The sequence below is a fragment of the Vigna radiata genome, chromosome 7 (assembly GCF_000741045.1).
Source record: "Vigna radiata var. radiata cultivar VC1973A chromosome 7, Vradiata_ver6, whole genome shotgun sequence".
Classification (NCBI taxonomy): domain Eukaryota; kingdom Viridiplantae; phylum Streptophyta; class Magnoliopsida; order Fabales; family Fabaceae; genus Vigna; species Vigna radiata.
Window position 1 is genome coordinate 37,221,012 of NC_028357.1, and position 25,839 is coordinate 37,246,850.

The following is a 25,839-nucleotide window of genomic DNA, read 5'->3' on the forward strand; positions in this document are numbered from 1 at the left end:
GGTTATAAAAATCCTCCACAAATTAACATTATCTAAGATGATTATAATGAGTTGTTAGAAAAATAATAATATTGGGGTTTTATTTGTTTTTTGAAGAGGTTTATAACCTCCACAAATTAAGATACACTTTTCACCATTTATCTTCCCTTGTACCCTTAAATTTCTCCAAACCTTTCCTCTTACACTTAAAACTTTCCCACAAGCAACATTTTTCCTATTTTCCCAAAATACACTTTTCACCATTTTCCTATTATGAGAATTTGCTCCAAGAACTCATTAAGAAGACCGTGGTGATTTATCTTTGAAGAGGTTCTTTGAAGGAGAAAGATTTTTGTGCTTATTGGTTGATCATACTTTGCACATTGCGGTACACGTCTGCTGATCAAGATTTCTCTCAATCTTTGGAAAAGATTGTGGTTGTTATCCTGCTGGGATTACAGGGGGTTGACTCGTGGAGTCTGTACACTTCGAGGATTGTTCAAAGTAAGTTGAAGATTGCAGAAGAGAGGATATCTTGTTTGCAGATCTTGTTGTGTGTAGTGCCTATATTTTGGTTAGAGGGTTAGAGATGTGTTTTATATTTTTGACGTGGAGGTCTTATAAAAGCCTTATTGTAAAAACCTTGACCATTATTTGCTTTCGAATTGTGGAAGGACACTAGATGTAGGTATTGAGGCCGAACCAGTATAAAAATTTGCATTTGATTTCTTTATCCCTACACTTTTACATTAAGTTGACTTTACTGTTTTCATAGTCAACTTTGTATTTTCCGTTGCACTTAGAATTTTCATTCCTTGTGATTCAAGAAACTTTGTAAAGGTTTATACTTTGTGAAAAAAAATTTAAAAAGACTCTGATTTTGAAACCACACCAATTCACCCCCTCTTGGTGTTGAAACGAAACCAACCTTTTTCCAACAGAATATTGTTTTCTTTTTTCATGTGTTAATGTATTTTATGAATTATCATACTATTATTTTGTTTAGGATATTTTTGAATGGATAAATCTCGGATTCCTAACTCTCAAAATATAGTTGAATACTCAATTAGTTTAGAAAAATTCTTAGATTTTACATTTGAGAATGAAGTTGTTGGAGATAGAATTCAATGTCCATGTTCCAAATGTGGGTTTATGAAATGGAAAACTAAAGGCATACTTAAGGAACACTTGATTTTAAAAAATATATAAAAAATATGTCAGTTGGAATCTTCATGTGAGAAACAAATAAAAGATATTTCTAGAAATGAAGATGATATATACAAGATATTTCATTTTGAAAATCCAATAAAACAATAATAAATGAAGCATTTGGGCATTATAGACAATAAAATGCTAATATAAGCATATCACAACCATTGTAGATGATGTTTTGAATGAAAGGGAGAATTATAATGAATTTATTGAGCTTTTCAAGTATGGAAATCAAATCTTGTGTGACGGGAGCAAGTACATAAAATTAGAGTTTTCAATAAAACTATATCATATCAAGGTTTTAGGTGGATTAAGTGGCAATGCAATGACTATGATCATGGATTTGTTAAAAAATGCATTTAGTGAAGCAAAGTTGTCTCTTTCTTTTTATGAGGTTAAGAAAATCATAAACAAACTTGGTCTTAACTATACCAAAATATATGCATGTTCAGACGATTGCATGTTATATTTAAGAGATGATGAAAAATATATGCAAACATGCACACATTATGGTACATTTAGATGGAATCCAAAAAAGGAAAAAAAAAAAAAAACAACTTGCAAAAGTTTTGTGTTACTTTTCATTAAAACCAATATTGTAAATATTATTTATGTGTTGTAAGACTACAAAGCATGTGAGATTGCATTCTTTAGAGAGCAAGGACGAGTTTATAAGGCATCCAAGAGATGGTGAGGCATAGAAGACGTTTAGTTTAATGCATCTTGATTTTGCTTCAGATCCTCAAAATGTTCGCTTAGGCCTTGCTATTGATGATTTTAATCCTTTTGGCACTATGAGTTATACTTAGAGTATTTGATCAATGTTTTTAATTCCATAAAATCTTCCACCTTGGATATGTATGAAACACACTTCATTGATCCATGATCATTCTAGGCAAGCAAATGCCTAAAAATAATATTGATGTGTACTTACAATCATAGTAAGCAGTTATGTTATATAAGACATAGTCGCCTTCCTCATAGTAACCTTGATGTAGAACCTTGTCGTCTTCCTCATAGTAAGAAGTTATGTTATATAAGACATAGTCGCCTTTTAAGTAGAAACCATAAATTTAGATTGAATCGTGTTCACTTTGATGGAAGCACTAAAGAACGAAATCCGCCACTAAAATTATCAGGATTTGACATTTTTANGCAAGTGGAAAATATTAATGTTACACCGAAGAGGAATACATTTGGGTGGTAGAGGAAACATATGCAGACAAGAAGTTAAACAACTGAATAAAAGAAACATTGTCTTTAAACTTCTATATTGGGAGTCTAATTTGTTGTGCCACAATTTATATTTTATGTATATTGAAAAAAATGTATTTGACAATATGATGTATACTTTGTTTAATGAAAAGCCTAAATCTAAAGACAATCTTGATGTTAGGAAATATTTAAAGGAAATAGACATAAGACAGGATCTTGTTAGACAATAATGGAAGATACCACCTTGTTTTGTTTTCATTGACTCGTGATACCAAAATGTTGTTTCTCAAAACTTTGAAAAATGTTTTAGTACTAGATGGTTCCTCAAGTAACATTTATAGATGTGTTGATGAGATGTAACATAAAATATGAAGACTAAAAAGTCATGATTACTATATTATTATGGAACAATTACTACCATTGGCAATATGTAATTTGTTACTAAACCATGTCATTGCAATCTTGGTAGAGTTTTGCTCGTTCTTTAAAGTCCTTTGTAGTAAAAGCTTAAATCTACTATAACTTGAAATGTTTCAAGATCGCATTGTGGTTAAATTTTGCGACTTAAAGATGTTATTCCTATCATCATTTTTCACAGTTATGGTTTACTTAACTATTTATCTAGTAAAGGAAGCAAATTTTGGAGGTCCATTTCATTATCAATATATGTATCCTATAGAGAGGTAATGTTGAGTACTTTTAGTTTAAAGTATCATATTATATATATTGAAGTTGTATAACGTAATTATTTCTTATTATTTAGGGAATTAGGTCATTTAAAGACCTTTGTACCAAACAAGGCACAAGTAGAAGTTTTTATATTCAAGGAATACTTACTTGAAAAGTCTTTTACCTTTTGTTCTAAATACATTGAAGATATATAGAAACAAAGTTCAATAGACCATAATATGTTTGTGATAACTCAGATGTAACAATTATAAGCTCATCCATATGTGTTTTTAAATTATGCATTAGACACATCGAAAATTGAAAAAAAAAAACCTTTACTAAATAACAAACTTTTTGTAGTATGAAATGTCACTTAACATGGTCAAAAAATAACTCAAACTCCAACCCGTCACTTGACACATCAAAAAAATTTGACACAATAAAATTAGAAGTACTATATTAATTCATTTTTAAAATTCGAAGACTCAATCGTATTAAAGTTTCAATAATAAATTCTAATTTCACGATAAAATTTAGAATTAAAAACATTTTTAACCAAAAATTTAAATATAATAATCATCTAAGTATATAATTACTTTCTAAAAACAATAATCATTCACGTTAAATTCAAACAACTTTTTCAATCATTGTTTTTATTATTTATGATTACTATGAAGACATAATTAATATTTTTTCAAGAAAAAAAAGACATGGTTTTCAATTGTCCACTCACTCCAAAATTACATCATTTATCTCTCCATACAATCCGAGAGAAAAGATAACTAAATAAAAGAAAACACACCAATTTTTCCAACTAAAAAAAGTAAAGCATAATACACATCTCACATTTTATCGCCACTGTTTGAACTAAATCCTATTTCTTTAATTAAAAATTTTGATTGTTTAATTTTTAATTTATTTTGGTTCATATAATTATTTTTACTCAATTGAAATATTTAATTAGTAATTTAATTCTAATATTTTTTTGACTCAATTCAGTTTTTGTATTTTTTATATGAAAACAATGTGATAACTTTTCATTAACATCCCTCTACAAATCTTACAAATCTTAAGAACGAATATAAAAAACCCAATCAATTTTATATATTTATCTTTGACGATATAGTAAATAAGAATGAAGATTTTGAGTATGTGATATTAATATGAAGTAGACTATATGAGATTTAAAGGAGACGATCTCAATGAATTACTAAATTTATTGATAAACAAATATATCAATAATAAAAATTAATAATTACTCATGAATATTATCCATAAAATCTAATTTATTGACGTACAATAAATTCATTATCAACAAATATTTTTGTTAACTCATAAAATTCTAAACTGTTTTTAATAAAATTCATCAATAAATTAGCTTTTATTCACAAATTTGTTTTCATAAGTAAAAGTTCATTGATAATTATAAAAATTGGTGTAATGTTTATTTTAAAATTAAACGACAAGAAATTCAAGAAATCATCCTTCCAAATGTTTGAAAAATATAACTAAACTCACTGGTATAAAAATGAAAAAGAAATTCAGAGAGATTATCTCATCAGATTCAAAAGTCCAGAAATAAAGTATAGGAACAAGAAACCCTGAGTTTCTAAAATTTCTGGAATTTTCTTTGTTGAAGAGAAACTCACTCTTTTAAGAGCAGCCACACACAGCAGCATCATAAACATCTCATTCCATCGTAGTTTATCTCACAACAGAGACAACCTCAATCAACACCCGAAAAGGTAAAAAAGCAAAAAGTTGCCGCCACCATAACTCTGAAGAAAAAACAAAAGAGAAACAATTTCTTTCTTTCTTGCTTTCTTTGTTACTCTGTAGAATCACCGGTTTTGCTTTGTCCACCACATGCCCAGCACAAAAACCCTAACCCCAGATCACTCACCCTATCACAATCTCCCTTTATTAAACAAATCAAATTCCCAAACTCTCTTCCTCTGTTTCTCTCCCTTTTCCCACTAACCCCACTCTCTCCACATTTCTCTCTCTACATTTCCAACAGTGCTATCTGTCGCCTTCAATTGCGACTTTCTACCACTAACCCATCTCTCATTTCTTTCTCTCTCATATAAAAATTAGGGCTTTTCCAAATGAATCAAATTCCTGGGACAAAGGACCCAGAGGCCGAGCCCGTCGCTCAGTCTCTGCCCCAACCCCAAGACACGCCCAAGCCTCCCGACAAAACTGATTCCGCTGCCGTGGTCGTCGCTGCTACCACCACCACCGAAGAGCAAGAGGTTGGACAAGAGGAAAAACGACCGGTCCCCATGGAGGAAGATTCGCTCAACCCCGCCACCGTTTTCTCCATCAGGCTTAAGCAACCTAGGTCAAATTTGCTGCATAAGATGAGCGTTCCTGAACTGTGTCGCAATTTTAGGTCAGTGATTCGAAATTCAACTGCTTTTAGTTCAAATTAGTGTTTCTGTTGATTCTTTTTTTTTTTTGGCTAGGGGATGCTGTGAATGGGAGGCTTATTTTTTTAGTGTGATAGTGATCTGTATGCACTTGTGAGAAATGAAAAATAACGACGATGTATTGACTGAACTTCTCCCACAATCAACTTTAAGAGAATTATATGAGTGGTTCTATGAAAGTTAATTGCGTAAGTTGATTTTAGTTTCCGGGGAAATTTAATTTGCTCTACCTTCAATTTCCTCCTGAGAGTGATCGTGGAGATTTTTTTTTTTTTTCAAACGTAGTACATGTAGGGAGTTGGGGGAAAAACACGGTTGCTGATGTAGCTCGTAGTCACCTCTTATGTTGATTTTTTCATGCATGTGCTGATGGATGGGCCGTGGGCGTATTATATCACAACATCCTTGTGCTAACATTTTTTCTTTTTTCTTGCTTGTTTTTCTGCAGTGCTGTTTCCTGGTGTGGAAAACTTAATGCTATAGCTTGTGCAGCAGAAACGTGTGCAAGAATTCCAAGGTTTCTTGATTTTTTCCCTCATATGAACATGTTAAATCATTGGGTGTGTTCTATACGTTTAATCAAGGACAGGACTTTCTGTTCATATGGATGACAGCTGAAGAATCAATATAATTGATTAGATTGCGAGACTTGTTTTGGAGATTTATTTTATTGTGAAAGTCAACCAGACTTAGCGTGTGGGTAAATAGCTTAGTTAAAGTACTTATTGAATAAGTAGTTAGCATAAAAGCACTTAGGTATATAATTTGTTTTAATAATAAGAGGAATTATGGTTAAACTGTTTTCATTGAAGTTGTAAACGTTTTATTGTAAGCTGGAGCTTATTGAAAAATATGCTGAAAACAATGTATAAGCATATCATAAGTTCTCTAGTATTTCTATCTTACAACAAGTCTGAATAAGTTGTAATAAGTACATTAGTTTAGCTGACAGACATCTGAAAACTTTCTGATCTACTTGTTTCTTAGTTGATTATGGATACCTAAATGATGTACTGAACAGATGTATTCTGAATTTATCTTTTAACATTTTTAACAGTGTCCTTGAACATGTTTCTTTAGTGGGCATATTTATCTTTCTCCGCTCATCCAGTTTCCTTATTTGTTGGCTGGCAAATTTGGCAATGAATGACTGGAAAAATTCACAGCTAACATTTAATGAAGACTCCAAATGCAATAAAAATACTAAATTTCTAAAATTGCATTATTGAAAAAAAAAATGAAAAAATAGGCTTCATAAACCATAGCTTGTAATAAGCATACACAATTAGTAGAAGAAAAAAAGCTCTGAACAGACCATTTTGTTTAAATGACCTGTATTTCGAATGTACCCTGAAATGCATGTCTCATTCAAGTTCTTGGTTAGGTTAACTTAATTTTCCCATGTTCATCTATATTTTTCCTAAGCTCAAACATAACTTTATATTTACAAACTAGAACAGATGTTCTCTTGCCTGCTTATTCATGAATTTTTTGCTCATTTCATAGGTTTGCTGGCACTTGTGTGTTTGGTTTTATTGCTAATTTGTAATGCTTATTAGTGGTTTTCTTTTTAATGTAGTTCAACGGCTAATCCACCATTTTGGATCCCTATACATATTGTGATCCCAGAGAGACCGACTGAATGTGCAGTGTTCAATGTTATAGCAGGTATTTTGATGTCATTGCTTCATTTGGTAACCTTGGATCCTTCAGCTTTGCCGTATGATGTATCTAATACCAAAGCAGCCTGAGCAATTGTTAAGTCTTAGACTGGTGAATTTTTTGAAGTTCTTGTGCTTTCCTAGCATATAGCTTATACTATACAAGGCTATCCAACACCATTATTTGGCGTCAACTAATAGTAACACAATTTTATTTTGATTTATACAGTTTGAGTTCAGATCGTCATGTTTACCTCTCATAAAATTTAGTTATTGTAGTACTTTAATAAGTGAAATTGAACCAGTTAAGGGAGATCCTTGATCTGGATAATCTTTTCAAAGTCACTTTTTTTTGACATTTGATCACTCTTTTAATTTTCTCGCGGTTGTAATAGTTATTAATGGCTAGTCTCTGAAATTGTCTCTCTCTGTTGTCACAAGATACCGTTTTAGGAGTATTATGTAATATACTGTATGACATGTCCTTCCAGTTTGCTGCACATGTCCAAATCACCTTAGCCAACTTTCTATGATCTTTTCTTCAATTAGTTTCATTCTTCTTTTCCTTCCATTTTTTTTCTCTCTTGACTCTGAGGTCCAGCGTTCACTACCATGGAGTATGGGTTGAGCATATTGTAATATGATAAAATTTTCCATTAAGCTTAATTGTCACTTTATGATAACAAATAAATCCTATCTTTTCCCCATAATTTTGTATTATTAACCATAGATATTAAGCTGAGAAAACAATGCTATGACATCTTTTCCCATTTGTACTTCCATTTTCCTCATGTTGCTTGCTAGAATGGCAATGCATGTACTCTGTTATCCTCCTAGTCAAGTTAAACTCTTTGGTTTCAAAGTTTATATCCATGGCTAGTATTTGGAGTGAATTTCATCTCCTGACTCCTCAATTAAAATTATCTATACTTCTATACTATTATATAAAGGGGATTCACCCTTTGGTGTGCATATTGCGTTTTTCAATTTTACCCTTAATAACTATTTTTATTTTTAAATTAAAGTGATAACCTTACCCATTTTACCCTTTAAGTGAATGTTTCTAAAATTTAGCCGTTTTTTTATTTGACTTTTTTTTTAACTTAACCATTTTTTAAAACTAAAAGAACTATTTATAATAAAAAAATGCTTATGAAATAAATAAAAATTATTTTTCATAATAATAATAATTATTTGCATTTACTTTTATAACACGTGTTTTAACAATATGTTTGTAAAAGGAATGCAGTTAGGAATAATGTTTGAGATATGAATTGATTGTGTTAGAAATATGATTTAGTTACTCTAAATAGGGAGATATGATAGTACCCATCACATGAAATGCGTTATATTCCTTCTCAGTTTCTCTCTTCTCAACATGGTACCAAAGAGATATCATCCTCTGTGATTTGTTCTTACTAATTCTCTCAACATTGTATCAATAACCTAACAAGAAAGTGCTTCCCCTATGCGCCCAATGCTCATAGGAGTATATTTTTAGAAACTAGGTATGTTTTATGCGTTCTGTCATTTTCCTTGCCTTCCTTTGATTGAGCCTACTCAATACCAAGAAAGTATTTTAGGCAACTAAGATCTTTGGTTTGAAATTGGTTGAATACATGCATTTCCAATTATGAAATTTTATTAGCATCATTCCTTGTATGTCATTAACATAAACAACTAGGTAGACACATTGCCTGGGAGAAGTATGACAATAGAACATTGAATGATTTGCTTCACTTTGTCTTGGCCCAAAATCTGTACTACATGACTAAACTTCCCAAACAAAGCTCGAGGAAATTTTTTGAGGTCATGGAGAGATCTTCACAATTTGCAATCTAAGCGAGATTCCCCTTGAGCAACAACAGAGGAGGTTTCTCCATGTAAATATCCTCTAAAATCTTTCCATAAAGAAAGACATTTTTAATGTCAAGTTGATAGAATGGCTAGTGACGAATGTCAATCATAGCAATAAAAGCTAAAGAATGGTGATTTTGTTCACAGGATAGAACCTATCTCCATAATCAAGGCCAAAGATTTGAGTGCATCCCTTAGCCCGCAACCTAGCTTGAGAGGATCAACTTCATGATTAGGTGCAACTTTAATGGTTTAAACGCATTGACAAAATATGATTGATTGTGAGGAGGAAGAGGAGCTAGATCCTAAGTACCACTGTGCTCAAGAGCTTGTATTTCATGAATCATGGCTTGTTGCCATCTAGGATGATGAAGTGATGCCTTCACCTTTATAGCCACCATAAGGTTTATAGCCAACATTATCATTACTAGGCTTTACAGTAAGGTTGTCTAATGGTGAAGGACATTATCAAGGAGAGTCTGTAGGTGCTAGAATAGGTTCATAGTAGGCTTAGTAGAATAGCTTCAAAGTATGCTTGTAAGCTTTATTCAAAAGCTGTTTTTTAGTACCTGTATGTACCTAGGACTAGTCTTTTACTCTTTCCATTCTCATTATTCTGTCACAGATGTGCTGTATATAAATGAACCACCTAAGGAAGACCTTTTCAAGCTCTCAATATATTTTCTCTTGTTCATTATTTTCTTAAGTGTTGGATCATTTCTCTGTATCTGTAGTTGAGCTATACTAGGGAAGGGGATGGAACAACTGCAGGAGGACTACTTGTAGGAGAATTAAGTTGATTTTCTTCTGGGGTGTATAACACAAATTGGAAAGAAGGAACATGTAGCACCTTCTGGAGGGAGACAACTTCTTGTGTGGAGGTAAAGAAGAAAGGAGGCTCTTCAAAAAGAGCCAACATTAACAAACATGAGATACCTTATGGACTTTGGAGAGTAACATTTATAGCCTTTCTGAAGATGGGAGTATCCTTAGAAAATATATTTAATAGCTCTAGCACATAACTTATCCATGCTTGGGGGAATACGGAATAGCTGTTCATTAGGAAAAATAATGGAGTGTGGGATTTGATTGATAAGCGAACAAGATTTTGGCAGGATTTGAAAATCAGTGTGTCCTCACACACACCTCACTGATCTTTTTACGCACACACATGAGGAATTGAAAATACAACTCTGAGAATGTGATCTTTTTGCTTCTATTTCTTTTGTAATGTTAATTAATTGTATTTATGACTTCTGCAGATTCGCCTCGTGATTCTGTCCAGTTCATCGAATGGTCCCCAACCTCTTGTTCCCGTGCATTGCTGATTGCAAATTTCCACGGGAGGGTAACTATTTGGACTCAACCTTCTCAAGTAAGTGAGCTTTATCCTAGGGCTTCTCAATGTATGTGCCTATCATGCAATCTTGAGTATTTTACTCCTCTAAAGTGGGAAAGTTTGGGAGTATCCACCACTGATTTGGAGTGGGGTAATTTTGCAAGGTACTTCGGCTATAATCAATTGTGGATACACTTTTACTTTCTTACTTTACCCACTTTCTCACTTTGGAGATGTTGAGTCCTATTTTAGCACCTCTTTTAATTTATTATATGTCATCAGTCATTTGCCCACCTCTGCCCGTTCATTATTTCTCTATTTTTTCACATATTTGCTTATGTTGGATATTTGTTCATCACATTGTTTTTCCATTCAGGGGCCAGCTAATCTTGTCCACGATACTAGCTGTTGGCAACGTGAGCATGAGTGGCGGCAAGATATTGCAGTTGTAACAAAGTGGTTATCAGGGGTGTCTCCGGTATAATGTTAGCTAGTCTTCTACTGATATGTTCAAATTCCATGTACATTTCTTTTGATAAAGTCTACTTCTAATTTTATCCTCAAATTTATGTAGATATTCAAAGGATAGGGATTCTCTCTGTCTATCTTTCTGGTTTGGTTGTTTTCAAACATGGTTTTTCAATGATTGAACTTCTGAGCAAGTTGTTTCCATATGTGTCTGCTATCATTTTTCAGTAAGATAGACCATAGTTTCAAATTATAACATGGATCCATTTTTTTTTCACAAAGAACTCAAGCATTGTTTGTCAGACTATTAGAACCATGCCCGTTCAATTTATTATTGGTTACTTCATTTTTAATCTGAATCATTTACTTTTTGAATTAATAGTATAGGTGGCTATCATCTAAATCAAGTGCTCCTGCCAATGCGAAGTCGACATTTGAGGAAAAGTTTCTTTCACAGCAATCTCAAACTTCAGGTCAGTTATTCTCTTTACGTTCTATTCCGTTTACCTTCTCTTGTATACATTGGAGGTCTAAGCACACGAGTAGGGGGATAGGGGGATAGTTGCTCTGTTAGATTGTTGAACTGTTGACATCATGCCCAAGCCACACAATTCAGGCTGTTTCCAATTGAGCTACAGGCTTATTGGCTCAGATTGATTTTTTGTTTTTTCTTTTGGTTTTTTTCCAGAACAATTTTGTTAGTTGCTAGTGGTAAAATACACACACACACATATATAGTTAGATAGATAGATAGATGTAGCTTTTTCATATTCTTTGACTTTTTGCCAAAAGGTTTTCCTTGCTTAGTGATAGAATTGAAATATGAAATTGAGAATGGGGGAGAGAGAGAGAAAAGGTAATCTGTCGTCATGAGAAGTTGTTACTAACTGTTACAGGAGGCCCTTATGTAGACCTCACAGAAACAGCTGTCTTAGTTACTGATGTACTGGTCTAACTACTTAATAATGACTAAAGTAATACACTCTAGTATGCGAGTGAAGCTTGGTGAAAATATCAGCTCATTGAACTTATGCAGAGACACTCTTCTCAAAGAGATGTTTAGATAGAACTTACTTTCTCACAAACAAAAAGGAAATCAATTTCCATATGCTGTGTTCAGGCATGGAAGAAAGGATTGTGAGCAAGTCTTCCATATTTGTTGCTCATTCATTTGATATTTTTTTAAATTATTGTAAGATATATGTATTAAATAGTCCTATGCTTATGCAACTAATGTGTGCTATTGTTTTTTCCCCAGCTAGATGGCCCAATTTTCTGTGTGTTTGTTCAGTGTTCTCATCGGGCTCAGTTCAACTTCATTGGTCCCAGTGGCCTCCTAGTAAGAATGACACTACACCAAAGTGGTTTTGCACTAGTAAAGGACTTTTGGGTTGTGGGCCCAGTGGGATTATGGCTGGTGATGCTATCATTACAGACAGTGGTGCCATGCATGTAGCAGGTGTACCAATTGTTAATCCGTCCACCATAGTAGTTTGGGAGGTCACACCTGGGCCTGGAAATGGTTTCCAGGTAGCTCCAAAGACAAGTACCACTTGTGCGGTCCCACCTCTTAGCCCACCCAACTGGGCTGGTTTTGCACCTTTAGCTGCATATTTATTTAGCTGGCAGGACTATCTATTATCTGAAGCTAAGCAAGGGAAAAAACAGACAGACCAAAACCTTCTTGACGCTGTACCTCTCTATTGCTCCCCAGTTTCAAATTTTTCAGCATATGTGAGTCCTGAAGCTGCAGCTCAATCTGCAGCAACTACTACATGGGGTTCTGGTGTAACAGCAGTAGCCTTTGATCCAACTCGTGCTGGTTCAGTGATAGCTGTTGTGATAGTTGAGGGTATGAAGATGATTCTGCTGTTAATATATACAATGTTAATGTTTCAATCCCTTATATTTCTGTTGTATACTTTGTGGTTTAAGATTTCCTTTCAATAATATTGTGGTCTTTGTTCAAGTTAAAATCCTTACTCTATGCATTTTAAAGATCACAGTTGTTTGACCAAGTCAGCTCTTACAGTGTGGGATTTGTAAGTAAAGCGCATTTATGTTTTCTTTGATTGTCGTTAAAGTCATATTTTGTTATTTAAAATGTACTTAATCTGGTGTGAATCAAAATAAGCATCCCCAGTTTAAAAGAAAAAAAAATGTTATATAAAATGATAATGGACTGGATAAAGCATTATCAAGTTTCTTCCTTCTTCTAACAGTGTTTCCAATGTTTCATTGTTCATGCCTGAGCAACCTTAGCATAGATCCGCCTAAAATTGCACCCTATACCTGTCTTACCTTCTTGGTCCTCTATGGTGTGACAATACTGGCTGTGATTGAAAAGTTTGTCAGGATTTTACACTATGGGTTTTATGTGCTGCTTAGATAATTGAACTGAAAAATTGATGTATATCTGATTTTACCTGTACAGGGCAATACATGTCCCCATATGATCCAGACGAGGGCCCATCAATTACAGGGTGGAGAGTGCAACGTTGGGAATCATCTCTACAGCATGTTGTTCTCCACCCTATATTTGGAAACCCTACTTCTAGTATGGGTGGTCAATCACCTATGCAAACTGTTTGGCAGTCCAAAGTGGACCTGAGCATAACTCCAACAAATGATTTCAAGAGCCATCAATCACCTGCAACCGGAATGACTTCTGATGTGCAAAAGGTGTCTGAGTCTGGTTCTGACAAATCTAAAAGGGTGAATTTTGATCCGTTTGATCTTCCAAGTGATGTCAGGACACTTGCCCGGGTTGTTTACTCTGCTCACGGTGGTGAAATTGCTATTGCTTTTCTTCGTGGTGGTGTCCATGTTTTTTCTGGTCCAAATTTTACACCTGTAGACAACTATCAGATTAACGTTGGTTCTGCAATTGCTGCTCCGGCTTTTTCTTCAACGAGCTGTTGTTCAGCTTCTGTTTGGCACGACTCTAGCAAAAATTGTACAATATTGAGAATAATAAGAGTTCTCCCTCCTTCTATTCCCATCAGTCAAGTAAAAGCCAATTCATCAACTTGGGAACGTGCAATTGCTGAAAGGTTATTTCCTCAATCCCTTCTAGTATATGATATATTAACTTTTTCTTAATATTCTTATAAAGTTGCAGCGGCTTCAATTATTAATACTGTGTCTGGTTGTGGAAGTTGTGATTTTTTGTCAATGTTTTACATGATTGCCTGGTGCTAATATCTGTTACAAAAACAGGTTTTGGTGGAGCCTTTTAGTAGGAGTTGATTGGTGGGATGCTGTGGGCTGCACCCAGAGTGCTGCTGAAGATGGTATTGGTAAGGCAGCTCTCCTTGTCAAGATCTTTTGCTATTTTTTGGTCTAGCTTTTGCCAGAGATAGGAGAATATAGCTTACTGTTTTATATTTGTACTCTATTAGCAAGTGATCCTTTTCTTTTTACCTGGTTTCAGTTTCACTTAACAGCGTTATTGCAGTTTTGGATGCGGATTTCCATTCTCTCCCTTCTATTCAGCACAGGCAGCAGTATGGTCCTGTATGTTACTGTTGAACCATCACCTTTTCAACATTTTTGAGATTGGTTTTAATTGTTTAACTTCAATTTCCTCTTTGAATTTATCTTTTTTAGTTTCAGAGGGGTTTCATTCTTTTCCAATTAACTGTAGTGAGAGAGAAATTGTTCCATATTAACTGTGGGTGGAATCTTTCTGGGATACAACGTAAAATGGAATTTTGGACCTAGTAGCAAGTGTTTGGTAGTAGCAATTTTGTATTTCATGTTGAAACTTTGACTTCTATCATTTATTCGGCTTAACCTTTATATGCGAAGATCATACGTTGACTTGTCAATGAGAAAATGCTGGTGTTGAAAGGGTTGGTTCACTGTCATAAATTTAAATTTTTGATTGTCCATGTTGATTTCAGTCTGAATGATTTTTAAGCTTCCTAAAATTCTGCTATGGATCCCCTTTTACTTGTCAATGAGAAAATGCTGGTGTTGAAAGGGTTGGTTCACTGTCATAAATTTAAATTTTTGATTGTCCATGTTGATTTCAGTCTGAATGATTTTTAAGCTTCCTAAAATTCTGCTATGGATCCCCTTTTACTGTGTTTAATATGGGAGAATTATTATTATTATAATCTAAACAATATTGACTTTTTTTTTTTTATTTATTTATTTATTTTTTTTAACTCCCGTCTCTCTATTGTATTGTTTTTTTACTTCTATGTGACAGTATCCCTGTTACTGATTTTTTTTGGGTAAATGAACTTTATCCTAAACGACTGCAGAGTCTAGACAGGATAAAGTGTAGGCTGCTGGAAGGATCAAATGCCCAAGAGGTGAGGGCAATGGTTCTGGATATGCAAGCTAGGTTGTTATTGGATATGCTTGGTAAAGGAATAGAGTCTGCCTTGATAAATTCTTCAGCTTTAGTTCCTGAGCCGTGGCAAGCATCAGGTGAAACATTATCCAGCATTGACCCTGAAACAATGGCTGTTGAACCTGCACTAATTCCTAGTATTCAGGTATGCTTTAGTTACAACTTGGAACTTGCTTGATTTTCTTCATCATATTATGTAGTTTGTAATTTGGTTGTGCTTCTCTAGTCTTTTTGCACACATCATTTTGCTATGCTTGGTCTTTGCTAGGTTTGTTGATTCTTTATAGTGTTGCTGAATACCCAACCTTGAAGATGCTAGTAGGATATACATTTTGCACAACACAATTATGAATGCTTATAAACCAAAAATAATACTACAAAGTTATAAGGCATATCATTGGTAATAAAGAAAGTCACAGTCTTGACATACAATAATCATCAATATGGCACAATTAACTAGTCAATAATCATGAGAACTTACTGAAACGGAGGCTGTGATCAAGGAGGTGTTCTGTTTGGTTAACTGTGACTGAGATGATGCCATAGTAGTACCAAAGAGGGGTTGAATTGATTATCAGCAGCAGAATGAGCCAGAACACCAGAAAATATGATGTATCTCACAGCAAACAAAAAGGATGGTTATAGGAACTGAAATTTACTATAGAACTGAGAGGGATTCTAGGAACTAGCCTTGTTTGCAGCAGCTAATTGTAGCAAAAAAATAACCATAAATGAGAAGGGAAAGTTAAAAAAAAAACTGTCCTGTGGCAACAGCCATCCAACAATTCCCTAGACATTGCATACCCTCCCTCATTCACCCTCCCCTCCCATATTGCTGCCCATATCTCGATTCTTATATCTCCCTTTTCCCTCTTCTGCTGACATGTTTCATATGTTATGACCCTGCATAACAGGATCCCCTCCATCAGTTACTTGCTTCTATTCTCTGCTCTCTTCTACACAATTTGTTGGACCATCAAATGGAATCATGGAAGGAGCAGCAGCAAAAAGGATGGATGTAACTGGGAGTTTGAACTATCAACATAGAGTCTAGAAGAAGCAGACTCAACATAGATTATGTGAGTGTAGAAAACGGTGTTTGGCTGTTGGAAAAGCAGGGGCTTTACTGGAAAAGGCATTTACTGTTTGAGATGGATGGTTCAAAGGAAGAAAGCGCTAACCATATATGTCACTCATTGAAGAATTAGGGGGCTTGATCGTCATCTTCATTTTGACATGGGAAAAGTTATGAAAATTTAAGTTACTTAAAAAATCTGAGTAATGCAGAAGAGTGGCTAAATGGGGATTTAATTGTCTTCTGCAATAGTGCAAATTGTCTGATTTCTGCATATGAATCAAGCTGATCACCCGCAGAAAAAGTTTATCGTGTCAGTTGAAGCTATAGCATGCTATTAGTTGCTCTTGTGATAGCCATGTGTACTATCATGTTGTCACACACTAGCACAAATGCTTGCATATAATTGTGCATCTTCTAGAGGTGCTTGCCAACCTACTTGAACGTGTCTGTATACGATTTTCTTAGTCTTGCTCTTCTTTCAGATGTTATTCTTTCATATCTATGACAATTAATGATGAAGATTAGTTTTTGTAACTGCTTTTTTCATGTACTTATTTTTTTTACCTCTTTTATCCTTCGTAACCTTGTATTAGTTAAACTACTTTTTTCATGCTGAAAGATTGAAAGTGTTTTTATGGTACAAATATAACAATTAGTAATAAGTAAATTATTTTTGTAACATTTTTTGTGTACATATTTTATTACAATTTTAATTTTTATATTTGAGAAATTATTTTTCATTGTACTAACAGTTATATCAAATTTTTTAATTGTATTCATTATTTCTTATTTTTAATAAAAATATGGACATACAAGGGTGATAGTGCCAGTATTTCCACTAGATTTTATGAATTTGAATGTATTTATTTCTATAAATCTGTTTTCTTATATCTTTCAATCCTTTGCAGGCTTATGTGGATTCAGTTCTAGATTTGGCTTCACATTTTATTACCCGATTGAGACGTTACGCTAGTTTCTGTCGCACATTGGCAAGTCATGCTGTGACTGCAGGCACTGGGAGCAACCGAAATATGGTTGCTAGTCCTACCCAAAGTTCGGCAACACCTGCAACAAGTCAGGGTCAGTGTGCACTTATAAATTGATAATTTTGTGTTTAAATTGATCTGCAGATCCATTTGTATTTATGAATCTTAAAATTGGTTCTCATGATTTAAAAACTATGAAGCACTCCTGTAGATTCATTATTTTTAATTTTCAGCTTATTCTCTGATTGATAAAGTTTTTAAAATATAGGGACTAACAGTTTTTCTAACTTTGACGATAGAAATAAATATTCTTTTCTAATTTTGTTTTTGAGTGAGCATACCTCGGGGCTGGTTATCTATATATGATAATGATGATTTCAAAGGTACTAAATAGCTACTATTTATAACTATTAAAATATCACTATTTCCTTTAACTTATCCAAACACAGTAGCTAAGCTACTTAATCATTGAATGCTCCTATTTCCAGCAAAACTATGATGACTGTTTACAAAATCACAAAACATACAAGGATCAATATATCAATTTAAACTTTCTTATGCTAAAATTTTCTTTTATTTAGTTTGCTTTATTAGTTATTGTGCCTCCATATAGATATTTTGTTATCAGTTATGCGTGTTAAGTAACCTCCTTCAGCGGAGAGGTGGAAAGAACTTTTAGGCAACCCTCTTGGTTGTTTTTGCTCAACCTCTGGGTTGTTTGCTTACCAAGATTGCTATGGTGCATTTGGAGTAACGTATTCTTACTGCTTATTCAATTAACTGAAAAAATGTATAGATCCGTACTTGTATATTTTAAGCTAGTTCAATGTGGCGTAATTATGGATCTACTTTAGAAGTGGTGAAATTATGGTGGTTTTGGTATTGAGGGAGGAAAATGAGAGCTTATAAACTATTCGCTGTGTATTAATGTGATCTAAGCTGATAGAAAAGACAACACTATTTCATATTTATACTCATTCTAGATTCTATATTCCTAAATGAAATCCACTAGAGAAACAAATTAAGGAATATATATATATATATATATATATATATATATATATATATATATGGAAACTATTATGAATTAATCCTAGGTATTCTAAATTAATCTGCGGAAGCAGTCTGGATATAATTGGATATTTTTCGTACATTCTAAGAAGAAGCATAGGTTCTGTGCTTATCTTCAAATGGTTATAGAATATGATCAACTATACTACCCTGACATGCTTTAAAAAAATTTCCACTTGGTTGATCATTGTTGTTTTGCATTTTGTGTTTCGAACTGAAATAAATAAAATATTTTCAGGAGGTCAAAATGGAACCAGCAGCTCTATGGGAAGTGCCCAGTTGCAAACCTGGGTGCAAGGGGCTATTGCCAAGATTAGCAACACAACTGAGGGAGGTTCCAATCCAACTCCCAATCCCATCAGTGGCCCTTCAACATTTATGCCTATTAGCATCAATACAGGAACATTTCCTGGAACACCGGCAGTTAGACTTATTGGGGATTGTCATTTCCTTCACAGACTATGCCAACTTTTGCTCTTCTGCTTTTTCTTTCGTCGAACACAACTTCCTCGTTATATGGGGTCTGCAAATAGAACTTCTGATGCAAATGCACAAAAGCCTCAATCTAATACTCCTGCTCCTGGCAAGGTGGAGGAGATTGCAAAACCTGCTGTTGTGAAGTCTGATGATGGTCAGAGTGGTCGAGCTGGGGCAAAAGGAGCTGAAGAAGTACCTTCTGGTCGTTCCAGATTGGGTAGTGGGAATGCTGGCCAGGGATATACGTTTGAAGAGGTATAGATTAATAAACATTGCAACTTGTATGAAGACTCCTGTCTGTGTGTAATTTTGTGCCTTACACAATGTTTATTCATAGGTTATTATTTTATTTTTCTGATGCATGTACTGTGCAGGTCAAGGTGCTTTTTATGATGCTTATGGATCTATGCCGCAGAACAGCTGGGCTGCAACACCCATTGCCAGTCTCTCAAGTGGGGAGCAACAACATTCAGGTTCGGCTGCATTATATTGATGGAAACTATACTGTACTGCCAGAGGTTGTGGAAGCATCCCTTGGTCCTCATATGCAGGTACATGATGGTTTTCTGTTTCTTCTAAATTTCTAATTTCTCCGGGACAATGTAAGCTAGTTATACTTGATATATCATGAAGTAACCTCATTCTTTTTATGCTACTTAATGAATTTCTTTGACAATATAAAAGTTAATAACTAAGTTGGGCTTCGATGTGGCATTGCTACCTTATTTTACACGAGGATTCCTGTATAGAATGAAATTTTATAACTGATTTACTGATAAAGCTAAGTTTGTTAGAGTATGTAGGTACTGTTGATTATCAGAAGTTAATCTTTTATATCTTGATCCTTTTTTTTTTATTTCTTTTGCATGAATTGTAACCTTTCTGCCTATGGTCCCTGAAAAAAAAAATGTAATTTGCAGAATATGCCCCGTCCTAGAGGTGCTGATGCTGCTGGTCTTCTTCTACGCGAACTAGAACTCCACCCTCCAGCAGAAGAGTGGCATAGACGGAATATGTTTGGTGGACCTTGGTCTGATCAGGAAGATGTAGATTGTGCAAATGATGCACCTAAACTCGTTAATTCTGACCCACTTGATTTCAGTTCAATGGAGCATTCTGATGTCTACTATGGAACTCATCGTTTATGGCCTAGGAAGCGTAGAATGTCTGAAAGAGATGCGGCTTTTGGCTTGAATACTTCTGTGGGCCTGGGAGGTTATCTTGGCATAATGGGATCACGAAGAGATGTTGTTACTGCTACATGGAAGACTGGCCTTGAAGGGGTCTGGTACAAGGTTGGGAAATAAATCTTGTTCATTTGTTGTTATGGTTTCTCTCTAATGCGTATAAAGGTTACATAACTTATAAATGCTTGTTATTTGGGCGGTTTGTGTTTTATATAGGCCCAAGAAAATTTCTTCTAAAATCTTGGATCAATTAAGGAATACAAAGATTATTGCATTAATTTTTATGTGAATTAAAAGATTGAGAATTCATTATTGTTAGAAGTGTGTTGTTCATATATTCCATGCTACAATACATTTAATGTTCATGCATGTGCCTAAGACATTACGATGATTATCATAATCCCCTACAGAATGGTCTCCTCAAAGTCTATCTATCAACTCTAAAGTTCTTCTACCTGGTCTTTCATTTTTTCTTCATCTTCTATTCGTGATTTTGTTTACTTACGTGGTGCAGTGTGTGAGATGTCAGCGGCAGACCTCTGCTTTTTCTTCACCAGATGCTCCTCCTTCTCTTAGTCCAACTGACCGGGAGGTTTGGTGGATCAGCCGCTGGGTACATGGCTGTCCAATGTGTGGTGGAACATGGGCTCGGGTTGTATAAATGGCGTACAGGATACATTTGTGGCTAACTATGAAATGGATCAGATAGTATGCTTACGGGAGTTGTACAGGAAGAAAGGAGTAGATTTGCGTAGTTTGACATGGTGGTTTTCAGCATTTGTTATCATCGGCATGACCATACTATCTTGGACTTGACTTGTTATACTTCTGATCACTCGGCTGGTTTTCCATTTTTTTAAGAATCAGTTTCTGATCTCTTTTTTGGGGGTGATTTATTGTCTAGTCACTCCACAAACAGGTGTTAGTTTGTCCATGGAGTGTTAATAGTTAACTCCTTGCAGGTATGTAATATCTCATTTAGTCTTTTGTACTTTAAATAACTGTAGTGTCCCATCACGAATGCATTTGGAATTTTACATTTTTCTTTTAAGAAAAAAATTCCACTCAGTGGAAAATTGTTCAACAACAACATTAATAGCCATGTCTCATTTGGTGAAGTTGACATGGATCATGCGATACCATGTGATTCACTTAAAACATATTTTTATGTATATTATTTGCTATAGGATCCCTTTTAATAATTTCATCTCATTTTTTCTTAGTTTCCTTGTACCTTTTATCGTAGGGCTAAAGGTCACGTGATATATTCTCCTCACTAATTTCCCCAATTGTTTTCTTTGCATTTCTATTTTTTTCTTCAACTTCTATTATTTATTATTATTTTTTCATATTAGGAGTCTCTAAATTTTCTTGCAACCTGCTCCTTACCAAATAACAATGGCTTTTATAAACTATTCATTTGATAATGCAGATTGTCCATCCTCTGTAAAAACTATCCTGCTTGCTGTTTCATGCATGCATGCTGATGTTGATGCCTTGGCTATAAGAATGAGTGAGAAGTTGCTGCTGATGAATCAGAGATTAAGAGCCTATATTAGTTGTCAGTCATTAAGTCTGCATAAATTTCTTCGACTGTCTTCAATTGTATGTTGTAAATGTTGCTCCCGATGACATGCTCAACGCTAGTGAGCAAGTGGAGTCGTTTGTCCATCTGCCCAACACCAGCCATGTAATAGTTAGATTAGCTTAATTATCCTCTCATGATCCCTGTAAATTGATGAACTTTTGATATTTTATATTGTGATGCATCAAACGAATATATATATATATATATAATTCAATGTACTGGACTGATCTATATTTAGTCTGAATTTATTCTAGTCCTTGGGGGTCTCTTCAACATTATCCCTGTCTTGTACATAACTAAGAATGTGATACTCACCTGTCCGTACAGAGAACCAAACATGTTACTCCATGAACTTGCTTATCGCCAAACCATCCTTCGAGTCAAACATGTTTCGTTTTTCTGCTTCTATAGTTTGAGTTCTACTTAAATGACATAGTGAGGGTTAAGTTGATTGATTCTTGGTTATATTATTCCTCAGAAAATATATAGTATTGTTTTAATCAATTTGAAATGACCATCTATTTTAATATCTGGTTGGGATGTTCTAGTACTGTTATCTTTCACTTGATGTGAATCTTTTTTGGATGTCTACCTACAAGCAAAAAACATAATAACTACTGGCATTTCCACAATATTAATGCAATCTTTAACAATGGTGTGCCTTAATATTGGCAATTAATTTCTCGAATGTACTATACCTTTTTTTTTTAACATTGCCCACTGAATTTGTTGTCTAGATATTTTAGGTAGGCTATTAGTTCATTTCAGTGTATGAAAACTGAACAAAAATGGTGTCTGAGCATTTTTTAGGGTGAATAACAGTGAGCAGAAATCGCTTTTGAATATACTGCTTCCCAAAAAGTAGTACATAATGTTAGTGAAATATCTATAAATTTCTTTCCCATATCATGCTTCATATTTTAATATAGCCTCTCCACCCTTAGCATCCAAAAACATCTTTGAATCTTATCCCACATTCGCCTTCATGTAAACCATTTCCTGCTTCAGAAGGTAATTTTTCATTGCAACACATGTTCAACCATGTGGAAAAAGCAATGGAAACTATGTAAATTACCAAAAAAATTGTAATAGTATGAAAATAATGAAGAGTAAATATGTAAATCAAAATTTTTCTATTCATAAACCGAGATGATATCACTAAACAATAGGTTTAATATCTCAGTTTCTTAAAACATTAACTAGAAGATATGATAATTACGCATAAAGACTCATTGTGCATTTAATCTAGGTTCATTAAATTAAAAATCGATAAGAGTTTTATAAATAAAACATTAATCAAGTATGTAATTATTATTATAATGAAATCTCAAGGAACTTGAATATTATAATAAATGTTTCGAGTGAAATTAGATAGAAAGCATGTGAACGAATCTGTATCTTATATAGATATTTTGGTTCTTCACATTCTCCTTCTAAACCAAACATATTTTTTTTATTATAAATTTCTCTTCATTTTCTGGTATTTTAGTTCTATTTTCTTCAACTAAATATTTTCTTTATTTTATTTCCTTTTCTTTTCAATTCAACTCTCTCACCTAAACTAAACTAGTGAGTATTTTGCATGATCTCATCTTTATCGCTTACCTAAAGTGTATTGTATTTAACATCAGTGTTATAATTTGGTGAAAAAGATACATAAGTTTAATCGATTTTAAGTTGTTCCTATGTAAATTAATTCAAGAATCACACACACAAAATATGAATAATTCCTCATAATGGTATTAAGAAAGGAATATAAGAGACAAAATTCTCAGAGTCAGAAAAGAAAATATTACAACCATCCCCCTTTCTTTCTCCACTCAAATACAGCCAGCTTACAATTGGTTATTTTAGGCATATCGCTACACCCTTTTGTTTAAATGCTTGTGTGTCCCTTTTCTTTGGTCCCATTATTCTCTTGAATCAACCTCTTTGCAGCTACGTTTGTTACATTAACTTCTCCTTCAAAAGAAACCTTGTCATCAAGGTTGAATTTCGGAAAAGCCTGCATTATGGTAGTGACATCCTCCCAAGTTGCTTGACTATCTTCCAAACCTTCCCACTTGATTAAATGTTATTGCACTTGTTGATTCCTGATATGGCTTTGTATCTGAATTTGTAATGGGAAATGGTACATATGGCTGAGCATGATCACCCTTACCAATTTGAGCTGTTGTGAACGATGAAAGACTTGATGAATTTTTGCAGACGAAGGTAAGAGAAGTTTATAAGATACTTCTCCAATCATCTCAATTATAGGAAAAGGTCCAAAAAATAGCATAGGGCTAAAGTTTTACGAGTACCATATCACCAATCTCTAACTGCATCAGCTTTCTTTTTTTTATCTGCCTCTTTCTTCATGTGCTGTTGTAGCTTTTACAAATTTAACTCCAGCCTGTTGATTGTTGCATCCCTTTGGATAAGTTGTTCCTGCACACACTCAAGAGGTCTTCGCTGCTGCTAGTATATTTAATTTTTGTGGGGGCTCTCTACCATAAACAACTTTGAAATGTGTCATGCCTGTACTATGATAGAAGGAAGAATTGTACCAAAATTCTACCCATGGCAACAATCTAGACCAGCCCTTCGGATTATCATAAGTAAAGGACCGTAAATACATTTCAATGCACTTGCTCAATACCTCAAATTGACCATCTGTTAGTGAGTGGTGTGCAATGCTTAAATTCGAAGTAGTACCACTAACTTGAACAGGTGTTGCCAAAATTGGCTCGTGTACACCTTTGGAAAGCCATGCAACTTGACTATGTTCTTCACAAACAATTAAGCCACTTGCTTACTATTAAACTAGCCAAATGTGCATATTTGGAAAGCCTATCAATGACCACTATAATAACAGTGTGCCCATTTGAAAAGGGAATGCCGGTAATGAAATTCATGGCTATATCTTCCCATATTTGTTGGGGGAATTGGCAATGGTTGGAGTAAACCAGACAACTTTGTATTTTTCAATCTGAAATTTGCCATTAGTAGGGTTGGGCATAGTTCAATGAACTATACTGTAACTACAATTAACCGTACTATAATATATCTAAAAAAACTAAACTTCTTTGAACTTAAAACTAATTAAACTATTCTATACTTCAGTAAATATAATTGAACTTTACATTAGTTCAGTACTAGTTCGGTGCAGTTAACTGTGAAACACGTATTTCTTTTCCTAACTAAGAATTTAACCCCAAATTGAAAATCCTCGAACTAGGGTTCAAGAGGATTGAGAGAAAGGCGAGGAGAGTTCCATGGTTCCTTCGAGAAAATGCATTAAGAGGCTCGATTCAACGGATCAGAGGCTACCTACAAAGGATTGATGCTACAAGGGGTTGATTGAGGGGCGCAGACAAAATCCTTTGTTAAAGCTGGTGCGCAGTCACTCGAAGAGGAGCTGGGTTTTTCTTTCCCTTCCTTTAGTTTTTCTATAAAAAAGGTTGTATAATAGTTTTTCTATGGGGTTAGTTTTGGTTACTTTAGGTTATTTTCAGTTTGAGGGTGATCAGTAGATGATAGTTTTGGTTAAATCACAAGTTAGCTGAAGCTTCTTCTAGCTTTTCTCCCTGTACTAACGCATTTTTTTATCCTGTTTACAATGCTTTTAGATTCGTAGTTGTTGAGTTAGACTCAGGTGGCAGCTTTGAGCTGTATACTGTGAACGGAGATCAACAGTGTATTTATTTTCTGATATTAATCATCAAAAGTGGTTTATTTTCTCACATTACCTCAATATGGTAGTTATATATTTCACAAATTTGAAACACCAACCTCCCTATTGCACTAGTAACGTGAAAATTAACTCAATTAAAGGATAAATTCAATATTGTAATTTTTTGGCTTTGGAAAAAGGCACAACAGCCACTCAGACTTAAACCAACCAAACGAAGTGTTTGACAAGAATAATCCGGATGCATGATTCTTAAAATCAAAATTATCATGTTAACTCACTGGTCATCATCCAACCTTAAAAAGTCGTCATGTTACAAACCAACAAGTAATCCATTTTTCAATTTTGCAGCTTAAATACAATTTTTCATTTCCCAACATGTGAAAAGAAACACTGAAATGCCATACAACCAAATCCATGATCAAAATTAAGTAGGATGCACTACTCACTATCGTATCAAAACAAGCACTAAGGCCACAAACAATAACAAATCATCCCCTCTGGCCTTTTAAGGATGGAGAAGTAAAAACTTAATAAAATTAAGAATATGTAATTAAACGACAAAGGTTCAATTATTTATTAGG

At 34.2% G+C, this 25,839-nt stretch overlaps 1 protein-coding gene and 1 long non-coding RNA gene across 2 annotated transcripts; one reads left to right on the forward strand and one right to left on the reverse strand.

The window, feature by feature from the left end:
* Positions 1–4,666: 4,666 nt before the first annotated feature.
* LOC106768233 (mediator of RNA polymerase II transcription subunit 16) lies at positions 4,667–21,813 on the forward strand. Its single transcript, XM_022783583.1, has 18 exons — positions 4,667–4,820; positions 5,173–5,470; positions 5,956–6,024; positions 7,087–7,175; positions 10,288–10,400; positions 10,741–10,842; positions 11,215–11,305; positions 12,091–12,684; positions 13,267–13,885; positions 14,052–14,131; positions 14,266–14,348; positions 15,104–15,340; positions 17,182–17,353; positions 18,569–19,062; positions 19,182–19,358; positions 19,728–20,102; positions 20,509–20,956; positions 21,427–21,813. The coding sequence occupies exons 2-17, from the start codon at positions 5,184–5,186 to the stop codon at positions 20,653–20,655; spliced, it is 3,729 nt and encodes a 1,242-aa protein (XP_022639304.1). The 5' UTR covers positions 4,667–4,820; positions 5,173–5,183; the 3' UTR covers positions 20,656–20,956; positions 21,427–21,813.
* Positions 21,814–23,302: 1,489 nt separating this feature from the next.
* Positions 23,303–24,763, reverse strand: LOC111242068. Its single transcript, XR_002668685.1, has 2 exons — positions 23,886–24,763; positions 23,303–23,752 (listed from the first exon to the last, which is right to left on the reverse strand). It is a non-coding gene; the product is annotated as an uncharacterized LOC111242068 (long non-coding RNA).
* Between the last annotated feature and the right edge of the window lie 1,076 nt (positions 24,764–25,839).

What these genes read in the sequence shown, in the direction of transcription:
- LOC106768233 (XM_022783583.1), top strand. Translation starts at nt 5,184, where the DNA reads ATGAATCAAATTCCTGGGACAAAGGACCCAGAGGCCGAGCCCGTCGCT. An exon ending in TTTGGACTCAACCTTCTCAA is followed by an intron (nt 10,401 to 10,740) that starts GTAAGTGAGCTT and finishes TTTTCCATTCAG; the next exon opens with GGGCCAGCTAATCTTGTCCA. An exon ending in AGCTGTTGTGATAGTTGAGG is followed by an intron (nt 12,685 to 13,266) that starts GTATGAAGATGA and finishes TTACCTGTACAG; the next exon opens with GGCAATACATGTCCCCATAT.